The sequence below is a fragment of the Nomascus leucogenys genome, chromosome 22a (genome assembly GCF_006542625.1).
Source record: "Nomascus leucogenys isolate Asia chromosome 22a, Asia_NLE_v1, whole genome shotgun sequence".
NCBI classification, from domain to species: Eukaryota; Metazoa; Chordata; class Mammalia; order Primates; family Hylobatidae; genus Nomascus; species Nomascus leucogenys.
In genome coordinates this window covers 136,163,099-136,185,374 of record NC_044402.1, presented here as the reverse complement: position 1 = coordinate 136,185,374, position 22,276 = coordinate 136,163,099, and the positions used below count along the sequence as shown (strand labels likewise).

General features: G+C 47.7%; 1 protein-coding gene across 11 annotated transcripts in view; it reads right to left on the bottom strand.

Moving 5' to 3' along the window:
* Positions 1–22,276, bottom strand: part of AGAP1 (ArfGAP with GTPase domain, ankyrin repeat and PH domain 1) — a 644,171-nt gene that overhangs the window by 386,380 nt on the left and 235,515 nt on the right. For all 11 annotated transcript variants that reach the window (XM_030802725.1, XM_012501083.2, XM_030802726.1 and 8 more), the window contains 2 exons: positions 7,450–7,535; positions 3,665–3,806 (listed from right to left, as the gene is read on the bottom strand). In XM_030802725.1, coding sequence (XP_030658585.1) covers positions 3,665–3,806; positions 7,450–7,535 — 228 coding nt within the window. The remainder of the gene's footprint in view (positions 1–3,664; positions 3,807–7,449; positions 7,536–22,276) is intronic.

Genomic DNA, 22,276 nt, shown 5'->3' with positions numbered 1-22,276 from the left:
AAAAGAAAGTTTTTTTTTTTAAGTATAAACATTTCCTTTTTAATTGTAAAAAGAAGTTAGAAGTCCCTGATATTTCAATGCTCTAGGATAATTTTGAAAACACAGGCCACGTAGCATCCACCCGGCTTCCATGAGACCCTGACCTGCGGCCCAGCGATCCCGCAGCCCCTCCGTCCCCAGCGGCAAGCTCACTCGGTTTCTGTCAAATTTCGGCTTCAAAGGTGCCCCATGGGAATCTCTGCCACTGCACCGAAACGGGCTTCTGCACTCGGATTTTGGTTCTATACCTGTCTTATTTTCATTCCACTTTTAACTCCGTAGCTTTTTACAGAACGTGCTTCTCCCTCAAATCAATTTAATTTGCAAGTCTTTAAAACAGAACTTGTTTAACAAACATTAAATGATTACCTCATTCATTCCCATCTTGCCCAACTATGAACATTCGTGCAGTCCTTGGCTACTGCCCAGAAAGAGCTCCTGCTGGCAGAGCTGCCCCTCTTGCCAGCGGGCGGAGGCCTCACCCCAAGCCTAGGCATCCTTTGGCAATGAACCTAATTCCTCTTCAGTTCTTTCCCATTCCATATGCTCTGACCTCTAACGCTGCCTGCCCCAAACCAGCAGGAAGAGAAATGCCAGGTGCCTTCCTGGACAACCTGATCCCTCTTTTATCTCTGGCATCCCAGGAAGCCAACCCCCTGCAAGAGCAGCCGCGCACGAGCTTCACAGAGAGCAAGTCTGCACGCAGGAAGCAAGCGTCGCGGCAGGGACCCTCAGAGCCCACGTGCATGCCAGCTTCCTGCCATCGGGCTTTCTGGGGGTGCTCCTTGAAGTCTAGGGAAGGACCAAGAGAATCCCGCGGGTAGGGAATGCAGCCCTGATTGCAACTTTTCGTTCTGGTTCATCTGGGGGTGGCCCGGCTAAGAGAAGTCCTGCAGGGAAGGCATGGGGCCGCTTACCTGCTCACCCTGGGAGGGTGTGGGGCCGGCTAACCTGCTCATCCCGGGAGGGCATGGGGCCGGCTAACCTGCTCATCCCGGGAGGGTGTGGGGCCAGCTTACCTCCCCACCCCGGAGGCCACCCTCGCACATGCAGACACTCCTCTGGGGCCTTCCTGGGCATCTTTCCACATCTGATCAACAGATGTTCATGGAATTCATGGGAATAAATGGGGGTACTTTCTTTTACTCAAGGACTTCAACTTCATCAGGGTTTCTCGAGAATCTAAGCAGCCACCCCGGCAGGAGGCTCGATGTGCCCCTCAGCTCAGGAAGGAGACTCAGAGGGATACGCTGTCTCCAGGGGCAGGGACAGTGGGGGGTGGGGTTCAGGATCGCAGGCAGGACCCCTGGAATCACAGGGGTCACACATTGAAATATGAGGAACAAAAGCAGCCACCATTAGACGCCTATCACATACCCATGGATGCACTGAGTGTCTTCCGGGAATTCCTGTTGAACCCCACCAGAGCCCCAGGGGTCAAGGTCACCCAGCCAGCAGCCAGTCACACGCAGGTGTGTGTGGTCCCAACTCCCGGGATCTCAGACACTCCCTTCCTACTGACGGAACATGGATGTGTACTCAGAACTCAGAGAACAGACCCTGATCGCAGGGGATCTTTCCAGGCCGGGAACTTCACTGCCACTTTTCACAGTGAGTCTAAGCAAAAGCCCATTCTGAGTCCTAAAATCAAACCTCCTGAGCTCCAGCAGCCTGTGAGTGGTGTCTGCACACAGCCCTGAAGGACCCTGCTCAAAAATGCCACGGTCGGGCCTGCGGGAAGGGGAGCTTATTCGGAATTTCTCTATTCGACTTCAAGGCAGCTTTAAGCAGAACCTGCTGTGGATGAGCATCCACTTTAAAACACGATTAGGCATTTTCAAGATGCCACCTCAAATATGGCAATTCTGCATTCTCACAAGAACCAAGGACTTTTTGGTGGTGCGGCCTTGACTCCTGATGAACACTAGAGGGCGCATTAGGCCTAAGAATCCTTCCTCCCTTCTGTGTTAGGATAAACAGCTCTGGCTCTGAAGGTTTCGGGAGGGAGAGCGACCAGTGGCCACTCCACGTATGCTTTAAAAAACAAACAACAACAACAACAAAAAAACAGGTTGGGGGAGGTGCTCTCTAGGAAACCCAACTCTAACATCTCCCATCTAGCACACTGAGAAGATACTTTCAGTTTTTTTTTTTTTTCCTTGAGATGGAGTCTCCCTCTGTCTACCAGGCTGGAGCGCAGTGGCACAATCTTGGCTCACTGCAACCTCCACCTCCCTAGATTCAAAAGATTCTCCTGCCTCAGCCTCCCAAGTAGCTGGGATTACAGACACCCGCCAGCATGCCCGGCTTTTTATTATTTTTTTGAGACAGAATCTCACTCTGTCACCCAGGCTGGAGTGCAGTGGCGCAATCTCAGCTCACTGCAACCTCTGCTTCCTGGGTTCAAGTGATTCTCCTGCCTCAGCCTCCTGAGTAGCTGGTATTACAGGCATGCGCCACCATGCCTGGCTAATTTTTCTATTTTTAGTAGAGACAGGGTTTCACCATGTTGGCCAGGCTGGTCAACTCCTGACTTCAAGTGATCCATCTGCCTGGGCCTCCCAAAGTGCTGGGATTACAGGCGTGAGCCACCACGTCTAGCTGGAAAATGTTTTTGGTTTATGCCACACTATTTATCTGGGCTTTTGTAGGTTCATGATCAAGCAGCCAATCATCTGCCTGGGCAACCTCCTACTTAGACCACACCTAGTGCAGTACGTACAGCTGACGTCCTAAAGAGAAACGTCTCACACCAGAGCATGGATGGGCACGTCAGATAGGCAATTTTTAAAAGAATTCGCAAAACAGTCTATTAATAGCCACAACAAAAATGAAGGGATATACAACTTTTCCTGATAGGATTATTTGTATGTTACCCATATTTCTGACGAAGCAGTTTTAAATCTAACCTCCATCTGACTTTTACAAACATCCTATGTGACATCTTAGACCCTAGTGGCAGACCCCAGCACAACCTTGGGTCTGTGATCAAGAGCAAGGACGTTGTGTCTCAGGCCATGTGACGGCCACTCCACTAAGCGACCAAGTTCGAAGTGACCCAAGAGAAAACAAGAAATGTGCCCAGTTGGATTCTCTGCTGTCTGAGGGGCCTGCCAGATTAAAAATAAGATACAGATCATAAGACGGTGACAAACAGAACTTAGTAAACAGAACTGCTCTATGTTGAAAATCAGCACTATTTTCAAGGTGCACTGACTGAAAGATAAGCTTTAATAGATGATTTGTGAATCATTTTATAGAACAGAGAATTAAAATATAGCAGAAAATATATATATGTATTTGACTATATATGTTTATATACAAAACATATACACACACATATATATATATTTTTTTTCCAGAAAACAAGGGAAAATGGATTTTATTTTTCCTAAAGCACCTGGGATATGTGTGTGTGTGTTGTTTTCAGGTTGTCAAATGAGTGGTTTCACCATAGAATCAAATCAGGAAATGTGATAATTTCAGTTCCATAATTCTACCCAAAAAAGTGAGCATTCACAGTAGGCAATTTTTCCTCCTTTAAAGCATTTTTTAAACTCCCCTATACTGAAAATATTAACTGTTAGAATCCTTTCAAAACAATCTGCACACAAACATCACTCACCCTGGGTTCCCACCAGAACCAGAGGAATCTCGCTCGTGTTCCGATAGTTGGCCATTCGACTGTAGTAGTGGTAAACGGTCTGGAAACTTATTTCATCCTCCAAGCTGAAGACAAATATAACAGCGTCCACCCACATGGCAAACTAGGGAGAGAAGGAGGGGAGCAGAGCAGGAGCTGAGTGAGAAGGCTTGATTAAGAACAGAGATGTCTGCATGGTGGCAAGCAGCGGGGGCTGCAGGAATCCCCTCGGTCGCATGCTGGGTGCTTGACTTTTGACTGTCACTTTTACACACCGTCACGGCACCCATGTCCTCCTCCTGAGTACACCGTGCCTGGTGCTCCCCTTGGCAATGGGCCCTTCATCCTGTTCCCACCCAAGCCACTCTGTCTTCAGAGGACACAAACCACACAGTCTCCCCGAGGTCCTCATGCTCCTGGCCTGGCCACCCACTGCCCCGACCAGCCAAGGTGGCCCCGCAGACAGAAGGCCAGCCCCACCTCCTGCCAGAGCCCCCTCAAACCCTAAGGCTTCCCACTGTACTCTCAACCTCTTAAGGAAGGCTTGCTGGACCCCTCATGCCTGCTCAGAACCCCCCACCCCTCAGTCCTTCCCACTCGCTACCGCAGCAGCTGGCCTACTCTGTGGAAGGGTAAAGATTCAACCCAGGCTCATCCTTGGCTGAACTCCTGCTGCACCCCTGCAAAGAAATGACTACTTATTTTCAGGGAAATTAACAAAACTTAGGGAAGAAAACTTCACAATAGCCTGACTCTTGCCATTTTGTTCTTGCTTTGCCGTATTCATTTTATTCTTGTCTTGCCAGTTGAACCTACATCACATCCTCTTTTGACAAATACCCACAACTGTCAGGCATATACTAGTACCTCATTTAGTACCAATAACCGTCTTGGAAAACTGGAGCTGAGTGAGTGGAGGCTCCCTGCAGGGCAGAGACTTCCCACGCTCACTGCAAGCAGCTCAGCAAATCTGACATCAGGTCTATCTGGCAACAAAGATCCTTCTCTTTCCAAGTGGAAATTTGAAAAACAAAACCGAAATCCATCCTGTCTGCTTTCTCTAAAAGAAGCTGTAGTTCCTAGATAGGTTTTTATGGCCAAGGTTATCACCTCTAATACATTTGGTGAAAGTTTTTAATGGGTTAAACTCTGACTTCTGCATGTAAGTGAAAAGTGCATTCAGTTATATGTAAAACATGTACATGGTAAAACATAACCCAAAGTTCTAATGATAAATACAAAATTAAATGAGAATGAGGACCTGAAAACAAAGAAGGCCAGGAGAGACCTGGGAAGATTGAGATGGCAGCTCCTACAGAGCATGCCAGGACCAAGGCTGACAGAAGGCATCTCCTTTTCCTCCTTTGCCTTGAGGAAGGCTCTTCCTCGCTCTTCCAGGAAAGCGGGAGGAGTAGACCTCCCCCTGCGCCCATGAAGAGTGCTGGCTGACCTGGAACCAGACCTCAGTTCCTGAGCTGGGAGCTGAAGCCCATCTGAGCATCCACCCAGGAAACGTGAACCATGGCTCTCATCTCCTAAGGGTGCATTCTGAACTCCCCAGCTCCTTGAGTGGGGGGTACCCAATAAATAACCCCCCAGTCTAACACGTTCACCATCAGAAAACTGAAACTGTGCTTTGGGGTTTGTTTTTTGAGACAAAATCTCGCTCTGTCGCCCAGGCTGGGGTGCAGTGGTGAGATCGCAGCTCACTGCAACCGCCTCCTTCTAGGTTTCAGCGATTCTGCTGCCTCAGCCTCCCAGACAGCTGGGATTACAGGCACGTGCCATCACGCCTGGCTAATTTTTGTATTTTTAGTAGAAATGGAGTTTCACCATGTTGGCCAGGCTGGTCTTGAACTCCTGACCTCAGGTGATCCACCTGCCTCAGCTTCCCAAAGTGCTGGGATTACAGGTGTGAGCCACCACACCTAGGCTCTTCTGTAGATTTTTCTCTATATTTAAGCTTTTGTGCTTCATATACTGCTAGGACTTGCTCTTTAATTGTGGAGAAAAAAGCTTGTTTCCAGTCACTCAAAACATTTATGTGCTGGGGAAAACGGAAAATCAACTCAGGTGATTCTAAATGTTACCTACTTCTCTCTCCTATCACCAGCCTCAGGAGGGACCTTGCCTCCAAGAGTTCCTTTGTAGCAGAACAAACACGGTCCTATACATTCAGTGGGACTAAGAAAGGGCTGACTTTTATCAGCATCTGATGATAGGATCCTATCAGGCCTCTAACTTTGCCCTGCCGTACTATAAACTACCAGATGGTCACTGAACATGGGCTCAAACTGCTTTGTAACTAAGTTTTCACTTTTAACATGTCTTCAAGGTCTTTCCTTGTTATGATCAAGTACATGGTATCGTTAATGCTAAAAACAAAATTTTACAAACTTTAACATCTTTGAAATCAGAATGCACCTAATTACTGCGGCTGTTTCATAGTTTAATTGGCAGCATTCTTCTTTTGGATATTGGTACATCTTAACGGTCACTGGTGTTTTAGAGTCAATGCAACATGGCAAATCTGTGGCACCTTCTGTATAACCGCACAGCCCTCCAACCTGTGGAGTACTAGACCTGAGGCCTAAGAAGTCCTGTATTCAGTATCTTTCACTTTCTCCATCTTAACAATCCTATGCTGCACGTTCACAAAAAGGTAAGTCCAGGAAATAACGCCAGGAAAATGTCTTGACATTCCATTTGCATTCAAGGTCACTAGCCGTTACCAGCTCTTGGCTCCTTTAAAGTGTTTAACTGGGCCAGGCGCGGTGGCTCATGCCTGTAATCCCAGCACTTTGGGAGGCTGAGGCGGGTGGATCACGAGGTCAGGAGATGGAGACCATCCTGGCTAACATGGTGAAACTCCGTCTCTACTAAAAATACAAAAAATTAGCAGGGCGTGGTGGCGGGCGCCTGTAGTCCCAGCAACTCAGGAGGCTGAGGCAGGAGAATGGCCTGAACCTGGGAGGCGGAACTTGCAGTGAGCCGAGATCGCGCCACTGCACTCCAGCCTGGGCGACAGAGCGAGACTGTCTCAAAAAAAAAAAAAAAAAAAAAAAAAAAAAAAAAAAAAAAAAAAAAAATAATAATAATAATAATAATAATAATAATAAAGTGTTTAACTGGTAAATTATGTTGTAAGTAAAACAAAGCGGGTTAAATAAACCAAAAAAAGAGATCTTCCACACTCATGTTTTGTTATTTCCAGAATGTCCATCTTTCCAGGAGCTTCCAAAGGAATATGCTTCCGTAATATGCTTCATACCAGCTTTTGGTGGAGACTGCCTTGCTTGGGCCAAGGCCAGGGCGGCACAGAGGGGCCAACGCCTGTAGTTACCAGACACAGAGAGAAGACGGGACTCCCAATTCCACCCAGCAAGCTCTCTAACTCTCACTGCTCTAGAGATCAAACCACTCAAAGGAAAAGGCCAAAAAACAAACCACACTACAGAAATCTCCAGATGTCATTTCAACTGGGTTCCCCAACCAGGGCAGAGTGTGCGTTTCCTGCCTTTTTAAAAACACACAAAGTGAAAAGCCACCATATAAACCCAACTTCCCTGTGGGATTTAGTCTCGGGAAAAAAAAAAAAGAATTAGCCTCTTAGAGATGAGAAAAAACGCAGTGATAGGAAAGAAACATTTTTTATGGGGTTTCCGCTTTTTTGGAAAGCACGTCACCGATTTCTAGAAGCATTTCTTGAATCAAACCTCAGAAAACAAAGGGAAAAAAGCAGGCTTGGGGCATGCACGTATACTCACCTGCGCCTCTGGGGGGCCCCCTTCATCTCTAATCAGCAGCAGATAGCTCTGTCCATCAACGACAATCTCTTTCTTGAACCTGCCACCTGCCACACACACAAAACATCTCGTTACACAAGAACAACAGAAAGTGAGGAGGGCAGACAGACGTGGGCTTCGCTTGTGGAAAAATACACCCTAGGCTGTCACCCTGGAGGCTGTTGCCAGCAAATGCTGAATTTTAACAGAGCCGAACTCAGATTTAAATGTTTGTCTTTAGGAACCCATGTGCGTTTCCAGTTGGAAGGCACAGCCTCCTTCGCAACGCCAGACACTTGTGGCCAAGAAGTGTGGACTTTTCTTGTGGGCTTTCTATGTAAATTCAGGAATTCTCACTCACTGGGAAACAGAGAACATCAAAATTGTCATTCTCTTGTTGGGTTCACAAAACTGAAACAATTTTTTCATGCTTAACAGGTGCCTGATCTGCAACCTCTTGGTAAATTACAGGGCCGAGAACCTGTATTCTCCTCAAGAGAAACCCAGTTCTTGAAAGGGAGACATAGAACATCATGAGAATGGTGTTTCCAGAGTCACAGGCCACAATTAGGGGAGGGACGCTTCACTACTACACACGGGTTAGACAGAAACTACTGGATGGGACCTCCGCACAGGTGGAGACAGCAGAGCAGCGGCTGACAGGAGGCGTTAGAGACCACGCGGGGTTAGCGAGAGACCACCGGGACCCTGCAGGAACAGAGGTGACCACGAGGAGGGGGTGCGGGCATGAGGGGCCCAGTGCTACCCTGGACGTCCCGGCCCCCGATGCTCTCATCAGGAGGGGATGGTACAAGGTGGCTGCAGTGCCCAGCCCGGCCCACTAGGCCAGCCCTGCTCCTGCTCGGCAGCGGGAAGGATTCCACCCTGGCTCCTCTGCGTTCTCCAACGACAGACGCCCCCCTCCAGATCCTGGGCTCTGAGACCATGCTAGGGAACCCTCATGGGGATTCGGAACTCTTGTTTTAGAGAGGGAAGGCCCGCATCGGTTCCTAGCTCTCGTCTTCCGCTCCTCGGTGCAGATGCCGTCCAGAAACCCTGTCTAAACCCCAAATCGCTGAACCCAGAGGACAATGCTGCCAGAGCCCAGAGGCTGCCTGCCAGCTCCTCTGCCGCCCAGAGAGACGTCTGATTCCCTCCCCTGCGACAGGAACCTTCCTTCCTGGAATCCTGGGTCTGAACCACGTCAGTGCCCAAGAAGCTAAAAATCAGAGTCCCCATCCCAGTCTGAAAGTGTCCGAGGCCCTCCAGACGGGCAGCTACCCTCTGAGGCCACAGAGGGCTGACTAGGGCGCTGGCCCGTTCCCGCGAGCTCCTGCCATGCTCATGTGCTCACACTCAACCCCTATGCCACCATCACAGGCAGCCGCATTTGTTAAAGCAAATAAATCTGCTGTTCAGTTCACTCAATAACACAACAATGAAGAAGACCTTTTGATGTTAAAGCAGATAAACTCTCGTTTTGCTGTTCCCCCCAATCACTGAAACAAGAAAGTAGGGACCATTGGAAATGGTCAGGCTGCAGTCTGTTAGCAGGGGACACATCCAGGCCAGTCAGGACGCTGGGTCCAGACAGGGTGAGCCCCAGCTGCACAAGAGTCCCAAAGACTCAGGGTCCCTGAATCGAGAGTCCTCACAGGCAACAAAGAAACGCTTTTCTAGCAGAGCTGTTGTCATCATGAAACAAGCTGGGAAACATCTGACACAGGTGGACATCCCCACGTATGTGACGGTGCTGCAGACGGTCGCCCCCAGACCCCGATACTGGCCCAGCTCTGCCTGAACCCTGGCTCTGCCACGCCACACACAACTGTGTAGCCTCGCCCCACCTCTCCCCACCTCAGTGTCCCCAGGTGCAAAGGGGATGACATCCTAGCAGGTGAGGAGTAACAAGTTGACACAAAGCACCCTGAGCAGCACCCGGCCCGGTCTTATTCGAAATTTCTGCCAAGGTTCTTTTAACCCGCTTTAATAAAAGTCGTATTTAACATTGAATAAGCCTGCCCACGACAGAAAAGTCTGCAACAGTGATAGCAGTATTATTTCCCTTTAAAAAAACTTTTTAAAAAGAGATGTTGGAAACCTGCTGTATCTTGGTGACATGAATTGAATTTGACCCTTTTAAGAAAAATAACATTTAAGGCTGGGCGCGGTGGCTCACACCTGTAATCCCAACACTTTGGGAGGCTGAGGCAGGTGGATCACCTGAGGTCAGGAGTTCGAGACCAGCCTGACCAACATGGTGAAACCCTGTCTCTACCAAAAATACAAAAAAAATTAGACCATCCTGACCAACATGGTGAAACCCTGTCTCTACTACAAATACACAAAAATTAGCCAGGTGTGGTGGTGGGGGCCTGTAATCCCAGCTACTCGGGAGGCTAAGACAGGAGAATTGCTTGAACCTGGGAGGTGGAGGTTGCAGGGAGCCGAGATCGCGCCACTGCACTCCAGCCTGGGTGACAGAGCAATACTGTCTCAAAAAAAAGAAAGAAAAATAACATTTGAAAAGGAAATCTGTTACTCTTTATCTGGAGAAAAATCTTCTCCTTCATACCCTGTTCTGTGCATGGCCCCAGGCACCAGCCCACCAGGTTCAAATCCCTGCCAAGCCCTCCCTGGCTGAGTGGCCTCCGGCAAGTAACTCAACTGCTCGATGCCTCAGTTTCCTCACCTGTGAAATGGGGGTTAAACAGAGCCTTCCTTAGTGAGTTAATGCATGAAAAGCTCTTAGAACCCTGCTTGGGACAGAGAGGAGCTCAGTGAACAGGGATCCTCATCATCCCTGCCCCACTTATCTCACCCCCAAGTCTTTTTAATCTCCCTCTGCTCTCCTTCCCTACCCCTCGCATTCAATGAAATCATCTACACTTCTTTGCTAGGTTTCTGCACAAGTTTCCTGCCTGCCCGCGCCCACTCCCGCCTCGGTCCCTCCTTCCCCTAACATATATCACAGTCAGACGGACCTCACCGCCACACCGTCCAGACCCTGTGTCCTGAGCCCCACATGTGTTCCTCTGTGCCCTCCGGACACTGAGTGCCCTACGGGGCCCCAGCTCCAGCTCTGCCCTCTGACAGTTGCCCCAGTACCCTCCCTGCTTGATGAACCCTAGGGTTCAACTTTGATGAGGCTTCATCTTGTTGGAGCACGCTGGCCCCAGGTCCCATTCCTCAATCACTAGGACTGTGTCACCTCCAGAGCAAGAAGGGAGGAGTGGAGCCTGTCCCAGGGGCCCTGCAACGCCAGTGTCCCTCGCTGCCTACCTCTCTGGGAGTGGGAACTTGGGGAATGTCACCACCCAGCTCTCGTGGAATGACCATGACACCTTGGCAGATGACCCTCCCTGTTGCATGTCAGGTGAGCACGCACAGGATGGATTTCACGTCCATCCTCTCCTTTGCTTCCTCTAACATGTTTCTGCAGAGTCACGTTCACAAGTGAAGCTTCCAGGTGGCTGAATCACAATATTCAAGTTACGAAAGGTTCCCTAGGAGGGCACTGAGCCTTCTCATTTCTGCTCTCCTGAAGTCTCTGGCTTTGTGACCTCAAGCAAAGGACTCCCGGCCCAACTTTCATTGTCTCTAAAAGGAGCAGTGATTCCTTCTCTCATCAGCAAGGTCTCCTTGAATCCTAAAGTCAGTTTACATTCCCCCCACAGATACAGAGTATAATTAACAGTTCATTTCAGCATTTTACAATTTCAAACACTAGATACTGGTAATTGATTTGCATGATTTTTTTTCGTATTACACTTAAATCAGAAAGCAAAAATTAAATACTGCTAAGTATTTGCCACGAACCCAAAGGTGAATAAGAAGATAAAATTTAGCCAGGTGCTCCAGCAGCCAGGTTGTAACAAAGGTAGAATGTCTTTACTGGGGAAATTTTCAAAAGGTCCTGCAGGGCACTACTGATGGGAGCAGGCTCAGCTCAGTAGGACCACTGGGCCTTGAGAAGTCTGGGCTGGCAGGTAGGTAACACTTGAAAATTCATTTTCTACACTTGAACCACTTTAACCACAGAAGGAGGGCGTTAGGATGACAGCATGGTTGGCAACAAGCTGGTATTCCGCAGGCACCACCACTTGCATCATTGGAAATTCAACCCCACCATTTCAGCGGATCTCATCCCAGTCATTTGATTTTTCATTGTTGTGTTTTGTTTTGTTTTTTGAGACACAGTCTCACTCTGTTGCCTAGGCTGGAGTGCAGTGGCACGGACATGGCTCACTGCAGCCTCGACTGCCTAGGCTCAAGAGATCCTCCCACCTCAGCCTCCCTGAATAGCTGGGACCACGGACATGTGCCGCCACACCTGGATAGATGAGATGGAGCCTCATTATGTTGCCCAGGCTGGTCTTGAACTCCTGGGCTCAAGCAGTCCACCTGCCTCAGCCTCCCAAAGGGAGATCTTTTTTCCACCAAAATTCCAGAGGATATCATCAAATTTTACATCCAGTTCCAAGCTGAATGTAGCTTTTGAAATGCCTATTTTGTCCCCATTTCCACGTATTTTCCTGGAGGTCTGTTTTGCCCACCTGTATCCTCCCAGCACCTGATGTACAGCTTGGCCCATGGCCCATGTGACAGATCTGCCATGAGTGATGTGCAACCTTCTCTGCTGCCAATTATGATGACGTAACGTTAAGTGACATCAGCATAACCTCATTCTCAAAAATGGTTTTCAGTCTCCCCAAACCTGACGTCCCTGTCAGACACGCATCTGGCCCAGGCCCACCTGTGAACAGGTGCTAGGCAAGCTCCACAGGCAGGGACCAGCGTCCACCCTGGAACCATAGCACCTCCCAACGGCGGGCACCCCCAGGCTGAGGAACCAGACAGATTGGCCGCAGTTGCCTGACCCTAAGGTGGAACCAGGTCGCTGGGCAGCTGTGACAGCATCTCAGTGACAGGGGAAAACAGAGTTCCAGTCTCACTGAAATCTGTGCTTCCCCAGGACACAAGGATATCACCGGAGGTAAACAGCATCACGTGGCTTCCCCAGCCTAGAGCAGAGGGAGGTGAGAACAGAACCGGCATCCCTTCTGGGCTTGGCTCTCTGCACTGAGTTTAAAGCAGAATGGAGTGCTCTCACCTTGTCTGAGCTACTTGGGGATACGGCGGTACCATCTTCTTGTCTGAACTCAACTTCAAGTGCAATGTGCAATGTATTATGTTTCTGGTTCACCCCAAGGCAAGTGTTCAGGGTTCCCAGAACATGTGGAAACTGCGCTGGGTGCCTTAATTTGCCCTTGAGCTTGTATTCGTAAGCGAGTCGAGGTCTCAATTTCTCCCTAAATCCCACACTGCAGAGAGAAAAGTATATGGAAGGTGGAACTCAGTTATTTCCACCAAGATGTTGAAGTGGATGCGTTCACCGTGAATGAACAGCACACCAGGAAGAAAAGGATACAGCTACACTCCTTTGTTTTTTAAATACCTTTTTCTAAGTCCTCATAGCCTTTCATGATTACTGTTCTGAATCCTGTCTCACAATGTGAGAGCCAGTTTTAAATGTGGGGTGCTGGGGGAAGTAAAACAACTGGGTTCCTTCAAGTTTCCGCATTCACAGGAAGTGGGGCTACAGGGGAACCTCTTCAACACAAGTGCAGTCTACACAGAGACAAGTCGGAGAGGGAGATCATCTATGCTGTCATTTCTGCTTTAAGAAAAAAAAAAAAATAGAAAACTGAATTTTCCCATTCCAAAAAAAAGGGCTCTTCGGGAGTCAACATTGCGACAGATGTTTGGCATTTCTGTCATTTTGGCTAACTGAACTGAAAGCTATCAACGTATCATTAACAGTCCTCCAAGCGACAGCTATGGCAACGACAGTGTGCCTTCCAACACCGTCGTCTACAAAGCACTTGCTTTCCCACATCATCTCAGTTAGCCCCCACCCCATCTTATGATGCAAACATCACTGGCAACACCCAAATCCACTCAAGAGGAAAAGGAGTTCAGACACAGAGCAAGAGCTCCACGGCCAGCACGCGGCAGGACCAAGACTCAAATCCAGACGCTCTGACTGCTTCTTACCCCTCCTCTCTTCCATGTGAACTTCTGCTAAGACAAGCCCTATAGAAACAAAGCTGGCAGCCTCCATGTTTGCTGCGTGTTGCAGCGCCCACAGGGCCAACATCAAACGGGCAGAGAGGCGGGACTTTCTTATCCTTACTCCACTCACACTCGGGAAGGGTGGCCTCATCTTTAGCTCCAATAATCATCACTGTGCTTAGGAAACTAAAAAGACAGACACCTGTCTGTAACTTTCATTTTTTACTGTTGATTTTTATCTTTTTAAAGGGTTTTTAATTTTCATTATTCTCTTTTTTTTTTCCATGCCTGAGCTAAGGATGAAAATGACTCTTGACTTCAAAGCTCCATGTGTAGAGCCCACTGTTTCCCTTTGCCATCAGAGAGGGGAGGGACCTCATGGCAGTGTCTGATCAAGATGCAGTGGAGCCACCCTGGTTCTTTCAGCAGATGCAAGCTGGCCACGCCTCGTCAACCACCCAGCGCTGTGGGGTTCAGACTGGAAGGGAGAAAGGCAGGAGGAGCATGGCTGGTAGGTCCTGGGTCCCTTCCAGCCACTCATTTGGGATTCTCTTCCAGGAAAACATTTTCAAAATTCATCTACAATATTCTCTGTTACTGAGTGCCATGATGACATCGGGAGAAAATCTGCAAACTGTATTATTCCTTAATTATTTTTAACTAGTGGGATGAGATGGATAAAAGGACAATCAGCCCTCGTTTTTCCCTAGGAGAATATTTAAAATTTCAAGCATGAATGCGCCAGAAATTTGTAAAAAATTAATTTGGCTCATTTAACTTTGATAAAAATACTGAAGTCAGTCGCTAATGTTGGGGTTTTGGAAAAGTTTTGTATTGTGACATTTAAAAGGAATTTTGGACCACATATTATTTATACACTGGGAAAAAGGTTTTATTGGTAACATCTTTGTTTACGATATTTAGCCAAATCAGATTTCATTTCCTCTCCCAACTTTTTTTAATTTACATTGTAAAATACAAAGTAACTACTACACAAAGGTACCAGCAGTGAGTGAGGACCCTGCACGTGGTGACTGCTGACTATTTCAGTGGGTGAAACACTCCTGGGTTCTGACCCGCAGTGAAGTGAGCACTTAACACACAATTCCCTTGGGCAGGCCACGGTCTCTCATGGTTTCATTTAACCCAGATCTAAGTAAGGTACAAAAAGAACACAGAAAAAGAAAAAAGCCAAACTCCAGGTTAAGATGGCAGATTAGAACTTCACTATAAATGAATTTTCTTTCCTTCTTTCCTAATAAAACAAGGCAGAAACATTAAAGCCAGAAGGAAGGAACTTCACCATCCAACAGGAAAAAGGGCACAGCTTTACATAATAAACCTCAAAAAATGCAGGCTCTAAGGAACAAAAAGGAAGATTTGAGCTGGGCAGAGCCTCCTCATCTCTCCTACAACCTGAGCCAACACCACCCCATCACTTCACCCCAAAGTGTGCAGGGAACAAACGGAAGGGGCAGCCGTGGCCTCATCCTTTTGGTCTCCTGACTGAGGAATGGAAATAACAAAGCCTTGGAAGGCAATGGCCCGGCAAAGGCTCTCTGGAGGTGAAGAAGACGCCCGCGTTGCCTGGTGAGCGGGAGAAGTGACCCACGCAGGGGGGCACCTCAAGGGGAACAATGATATATTCCTCCCACCCCCCAGGACGGGTGAAAGGAACCTGGAAGAGGACGTGGTAAATTCCCAGGAAAAGCAGAACCCTGGTCCCTAATGAAGGGCAGACTCCTTCAATGGGAGGCAGCTCCCTCCGACTAGAGGGATGGCAGGGCATGGATGCTCAGTAAATTCTGGGATCTCTGGGAGAACGGCATCCAATCTCAGGTCCCGCAGCGGGGGCAGGGAGACTCGACAGATGCCCCCAACACCCCTGCGGCTGGCTGGGGGAGGTGGCTGAGGTCCGGCAAATGGGAATGTGGGTAGAATGGTCCGGCCCATCCCATCCAGGACACTCAGGATGAGAGCATCTCCTCTCCCTCACCTTCTCCCACCACAGGAAGCAGGGCGGTCAGGGGCTCCCAACAGCCTAGATCTGACTCAGAATGAGGGTGGTCAGCGTCAGTCTCAGGGAAAGACAATGTCTGGGAAGACAGGTCCAAGCCAAGAAGGCTGAAGAGCAGGGCTGGGGACATTATGCAAAGGCTCCCCAGCAGGGAGAACGGGAAGGCGGGAGAGGCTTGGGGAGAGGAAGAAGGGAAGGGAACAGAAGAGAAACAAAGCAACGATGGAGAAGAAAACAAAGCTCAAAAAGCAGAAGGAAATCCCTTACAACCGCTTCCCACTCCAATGCGACTTAAGAAAGAACAGCCATTCCATGAGACGAGAAACTCCAGGATGAGAATTTGAAACAACATGAGATAAAACGGAAACGTCCAGATCTGAGGATCAAAATGGCATTTGGGGAACTGATGAATAAAATTAGAAAAAGTAAGGAGACAAGGCTGAAAGCTGAGTTTCTGACACAGAGGAATGGCTTGAAACAGACACAGTCAATGAGATTAAAAAGACAGAGGTAAAGTATTTAAGAGACAAGTTCATTGACAAATGGACCTAAACAAAAGGATAAATGGTATCTCTGACAACACATCCGCAACAAAAGAACTCAAAGACTATTCGAAGATAAAAGACAAAGGAATGTTCCTAAGACGCAGAAAGATCTGAATCTGCAGATCAAAAGTGCACGCGATACACCAGGAAAATGTGACACAGATTCACAACTTTCAAGATGAGAAAACCGAGGTCTGGGGAAAAACGGCACACACTGGCCGAGGGGGGGTTTCTTATTGGCTGCAACACTTCAGAGCAGCAGGGTTTCAAAGTGAGTTCCAAGGAGCACTTTTCCAAGGAGGCATCAGTGAGTTCAAAACTGGCTACATGGCCGGGCGCGGTGGCTCACACCTGTAATCCCAGGACTTTAGGACGCCTACGTGGGAGAAGCGCTTGAGCTCAGGAATTTAAAACCAGCCCTGGCAACATAATGAGACCGTCTCTATAAAAAAATTAAAATTTAGCTGGGCATGGTGGCACAGGCCTGTAGTCCCAGCTACTAAGGAGGCTGAGGCAGGAGGATCGCTTGAGCCTGGGAATTTGAAGCTGCAGTGAGCCATGACTGCCCCACTGCACTCCAGCCTGGGCAACAGAGTGAGACCCTGTCTCCGAAATAAAAAGAATTAAAGAAAAAAAAAAGGCTGCTTTATATATATATATGCATGTATAATATGTATATATATGCTTTACATATTATATATACACACACATATATACACACATATATATATACACACACATACACACACACACATCTGTTTTTTAAACTGTATCACAGTAACAACAAACCTGCACTCAAGTGTGCTACCAAATAAAAGTGAGACCAAGAGCACGGAACATGTGGCTGTGATGGGTAAACTCCTATGCAAAACAGAGCCCACCTGCTGTGGCTTAGGCTGGAAAGCTGCAGCTTCACACTGGCCTTTCAACAACCTTGGCCCGCATTTGTTTGCACCTGAAAATTATGCAGACAAGCACACAGCTATGGGAGGCATCCACCTTCTCATGAGTGACACGTCAGGTAAGCAGTAAGGACTGTTAACCAGCTGACTCTTCAAAGCATGTTATGGTGGGTTTAATGTTTACCATGACTTAGAAGGCTTCTATCTGACAACTTCTAAGGAATGAGAACAGTTGCTTTTACTGACCCAACTTGGAATTTTTGAAGACCCACTACTCCTATTTAAGACTTTGGATCTATTTAATTGAAGAGCACTTGAAATTACAAGTAGGTTGATATGTTAAAGAAAGGGTTGGGGAAGTCCTCCTGAACCCCTTCAGCACATCTCTGAATGCACACAAGCAGGAGGATGGCTTGAACACAGGAAGTGGAGTTTGTGATGAGCCGAGATCACACCACTGCACTCCAGCCTGGGTGACAGCCAGACTCCGTCCCCCCGCCAAAAAAAAAAAAAAAAAAAAAAAAAAAAAAAAAAAAAAAAAAAAAAGGAGAAGACTTAGACTTACCCGAGTAGCTCAGGTATTACTGATACAAAGTAAACAAAAACAAACTTAATTGGATGAAAAACCAGATATAAAACTGAAACCTGGAGACCCGAAGGTCTTATTTTGTGTCCATGAAAATAACTTCATTGCTGTCTTCAACAAATGTACAAATGTACAAACTTGAACTAGTAAAAGTTATACTTAAAATATTTTTGAAAAAATATATTGCTGCTCAAAAAGAAGCTGAAAAACTAGTGTTTGAGAAAAGTTTCTTGCCCAATAGTTAAAATTTAATTTCCTTACATCTTGACTTCCAAGAGCTTTGAGAAAAACAAAACTTAGCAGCTTAACACATAAAACCTATTGAGCTCTCTCTTCCAAGTAACATATTTTAAAAACTAAAATAAAAACAGGCCAGGCGTGGTGGCTGACACCTGTAATCCCAGCACTTTGGGAGGCCGAGGTGGGTGGATCACCTAAGGTCAGGAGTTCGAGACCAGCCTGGCCAACATGGCAAAAGCCTGTCTCTACTAAAAACACAAAAATTATCTGGGCATGGTGGCAGGCGCCTGTAATCTCAGCTACTCGGGAGGCTGAGGCAGGAGAACCTGGGAGGTGGAGGTTGCAGTGAGCTGAGATTGCACCACTGCACTCCAGCCTGGGCAACACAGTGAGACTCTGTCTCACCAACAAACAAATAAACAAACAAACTAAAATGGAAACAAAAAGTCTGGCGAGGTCATGTAGGCTGGTTCACACGGACCAATTTCCATCATCAGTATCCAATGACATCCAACTGTCAGCAGAAGCAACTTCATTAGATATGATTAGTTTTTTCCCCCTAAAAAAACACTATCCTTAGAAAAGCAGACATAAGACTAAAAATAAAAAAATAAAGTAAAAAAGACCTAAAACTACTGCAAAGTAGCATTATCTCAACAAAGCATTCTCTAATAGCTGCAGAATCTCAGATACAGTCACCTGCATAAACGACAGTGGTCCTATGAGATTACGTTAACATATTTTTACTGTACCTTGTCTATGTTTAGATTACACACAAACACTTACCACTGAGTTACAATTGCCTACAATATTCAGTACAGTCACATGCTGTCCAGGTTGGAGCCTAGGAGCAACAGGCCCTCCCACACAGTCTGGGTGTGTAGTAGGCTACACCATGCAGGTGTAAGCACACTCTATGATGTTTGCACAACAGCGAAATCGCCTAACACACGTCTCAGAATAAATCCTCGTCACTAAGTGACACATGACTGTACTGCAAAGAATAAAACATGCCCTGCAACATCATAAAACCTTAAAAGGGCAAGCATGCCATAAAGCCCATGGCATGTTTTTCCTGTGAAGTTCTAAAGACTTCACTTTGAGATAAAGGCCTGAAAACAAGAGGAAGGCCTTCCGGAAAGAGAAGTCAGCCTGCAAATGACCGCTCACCTCCTTGGGCTGCCAGCTCAGGCCTGTCACCAGCCATGGGGTCCCGCTTGTGCCTGGCCTCAGAACTTTCTGCACACTCGGAACTTTCTGCAAATCCACTGTTGGAAGGAAGACCCCAGACTCCCGAAGAGCTCACATACTCCCAAAGAGCTTCACAGAACTCACACTTCTTTCAATAGCTCAGCAGCTGCTCTGGGGTCTCACCCAGCCCAATGTGTGGGCTCAGCTCTAGTCCACTGGGCTAGGAGAAGTCCTTCTGAACCCCTTCAGCACATCTGCTGACCATGAAATGACTGGCGGCCCTCTGGGCAGCAATGGAGGGGAATGGGCTCTGAGCCACCCTCCAAGAACCCACCTCAGGCCCATACCTCTAGGCTGTGTGACCCTGAATAGCTTTTGTGGCCTCTAGTGCCTCTGTTTCCCTATGTATAAATGAGCTAATCCATGTCGGCTGTCTGTCAGCTTCCTGAAACGTCACAAGTGGCTCATAAAAATTAACGAATGACTGCTACATTACGATGATGACTACGCCATTTCCAAATGGAAACTCACACATGAAGGGAGAGTTCTGAAACGCCAATTCAATGAACAGAAGCAGCAAAACTGCAACAACCAGAACATGACAGATGCCTGTCTCCTGATCAATCCCCATAGGAAAGCCAGGTCTCTTCCTAATACGCAGTCATAATTCCATGCTTTCTGGAAGATCCAGGATATGTCTCTTCCCTTACATCAAAATAGCCTATAAAATAGCACGTCTTGGACAAGTGCTTCTCAAATGGCTCTAGGGAAAAGATTCTATAAATCCCCAGTAAAGGAGTCCATGTTTATCCAAGTGTGTGGCATGTTCCTAAAGTCAGACCAGAGCTTCCAGGTAAGCAAGTGATAAAATGACAAAGGGGAATGCATCTGCTGTACACTCAGCCAATGATACAACCTGGTTCCTATTAGTGTGAGCTCCTTTTCTCCAACTATACCACAAGGGCCTGTGCCTGTTTCTCCATTACCACCCTACACAGGTCAGGAACATCTTGGTCATCTCAACCACCACCAAACAAACAGCCAACCCCATTACATGTCAGACACAGCCTTGATGCCAGGAATAGGGTGAACAAGACAAGGTCTCTGCCCTGATGGAGTTTTTTGTCCAGAGCAGCAGCAGAAGGAAACTGACTCACGTAAGACAAGGAGAGCTGGGCTGGGGGCGGGGGTTGGGGGAGAGCTGCAGGCAGGCTCAGCCCGCACCTCTCGGAGAAAACGGTTGGGGGCTGCTTTTCAATCACCATTCTGAAGAAAAAAATAGTCACACAATGATGGGCTCCACCCAATAAAACCTAATTTATAACCAAATAAGTAAACTATTGACTGAAAATCTTCCGATACCCACCAACGCAGTGGTGCTTGAATATTTCAGCATCTCCCGCTGTCTCTGAAATAGCCTGCATGGTCAACTAAACATATTTAGTAATACACGTTTGGTTCTTGGGAGGAAAATGATTTTTAATATTTTGTACATTTATTTTAAGCATAAAAAAGGTAAACAGGCACGGCAGCTCACACCTGTTAATACCAGCACTTTGGGAGGCCAAGTCAAGAAGATCACTTGAGCCCAGGAGTTCGAAGTACAGTGAGCTATGATGGCACCACTGCACTCCAGCCCAGGTGACAGAGGGAGACCTTGTCTCGTTTTTTTTTTTTTAAAAAAAAAGGTAAACGAAAGAGCATTGCAGAACTGGAGAAAGTGCCTAACTCCTCATCTGGGGTATTTAAATAAGGCTTTCTCACCAAGTAACAGCACCATGACCTGAGATGGATGCACAATGGCATTAGAATGTAACACAATGGTGTTAGAATCCAGAGAGGGCGGAAGCGAGTGGGACAGCAGAGTGCCAAGCGGGGGCCCCTCGGCAGTTACTCAGCTGCCTACACAGGCACACAGGCTCCTCGTCCCTCAGACCCTACTTCTCTACACTAGTCCTTCCTATGTGAACATAACTTTAGATTAAAAAATAATCGGCTTTACATGAACTCTCTTTTTCAATATGCAATTCAGGAAGTGAGTATGTAAAAGTACGGGCTTATGAGCTGTTTGTCCACATATGATTCTCTGAATGTAAATAAGGTGCTTGTTTCAAGAAACTAAGAAAGGGTGGTTGCTATTCAATAAGCCTGCATGGAGAAACCAAGAAATCCTATGCGATTTGACTATTCTACGCCGTTTTTCCATACTGTAGGGTAGGGGGCTGGCGAACTGCCTGTGTAAAAGGCCAGAAAGTAAATATTTTAGGCCTTGCATGTTGTATCCTTCTTTGTTTTTATGTTTACGACCCTTTAAAAAAACTAAAGACCTCTGTTCTCAGGCAGCAGCAACGCAGACGAGGTGACAGGTCGCTGCTGTAGTCTCATCTTTGGTATTTCTTTTGTTGACAGATGCACTTCACTCTTCTAACTGCCAGACTCCTTTTTCTCTGGGGACTCTGGAAAACGCATTTGTAATTCTTACAATCCTGTGGTGACACTGTAATGGCTTCAATGGAAGGAGGCCAGCAGGTTGTCTCCAGGCCTCTGTCCCCATCCTAGCTAGGATTTTGGTCCCCAAGAATACCCAAGTGGACCAACGCTCTGAGCTGGAAAGCACCAAGACCCGGTCCAGCCTCTCATCCACAGGTGGCAGAGGTGAGACCGCTGTGAGACCGCCCCTACAGCATCCTCGTAGGGGAGGGGGTCACTGGCTGTCAGGCTGAGCTGACCCTGCAAGGCCCAGTGGTTCTTCCAGGAACCTCCTGCCTCTGGGACATCTTGGAACGAGCTGCATCTGCCACTGAGGCACTGCCAGGCTCCCTGGGGCTCCCAGCCGAGATGCTGCCCAAGTTAAAGTGGGTGCCAGGTCACATGGTTCTAGACGGTCCAAACACACCTGGGAACCAGTTTTCTTGGGCCCAATAAGCGGATGCGGCTCCTGAAGGGGCACATGCCCTAGTTAGTGCAAGGGGCTTCATGGTGATGGGTTCCAGCAGCTCATCTCATTAGTGTCAAGGTCCAGAGGTGGCCTGGGGATTCCCCTATCTGTCCTCTTAAGTCCCCCTCCAAAGCCAGTGCTCCTGCTAATAGCCTGGCTGGAGCCCCAGAGCCCTGGAGCCCAGCCGCTCTGACTCTATCATGCCTGCCCGGCCAACCCCACTTCTCCTCTCTCCGTCCCTGGGACATGGAAGACCCACACAGCAGCTGGCCTTGTCCCCTGCCAGATGATGTGGCCACATCACGCCTGGGTTTT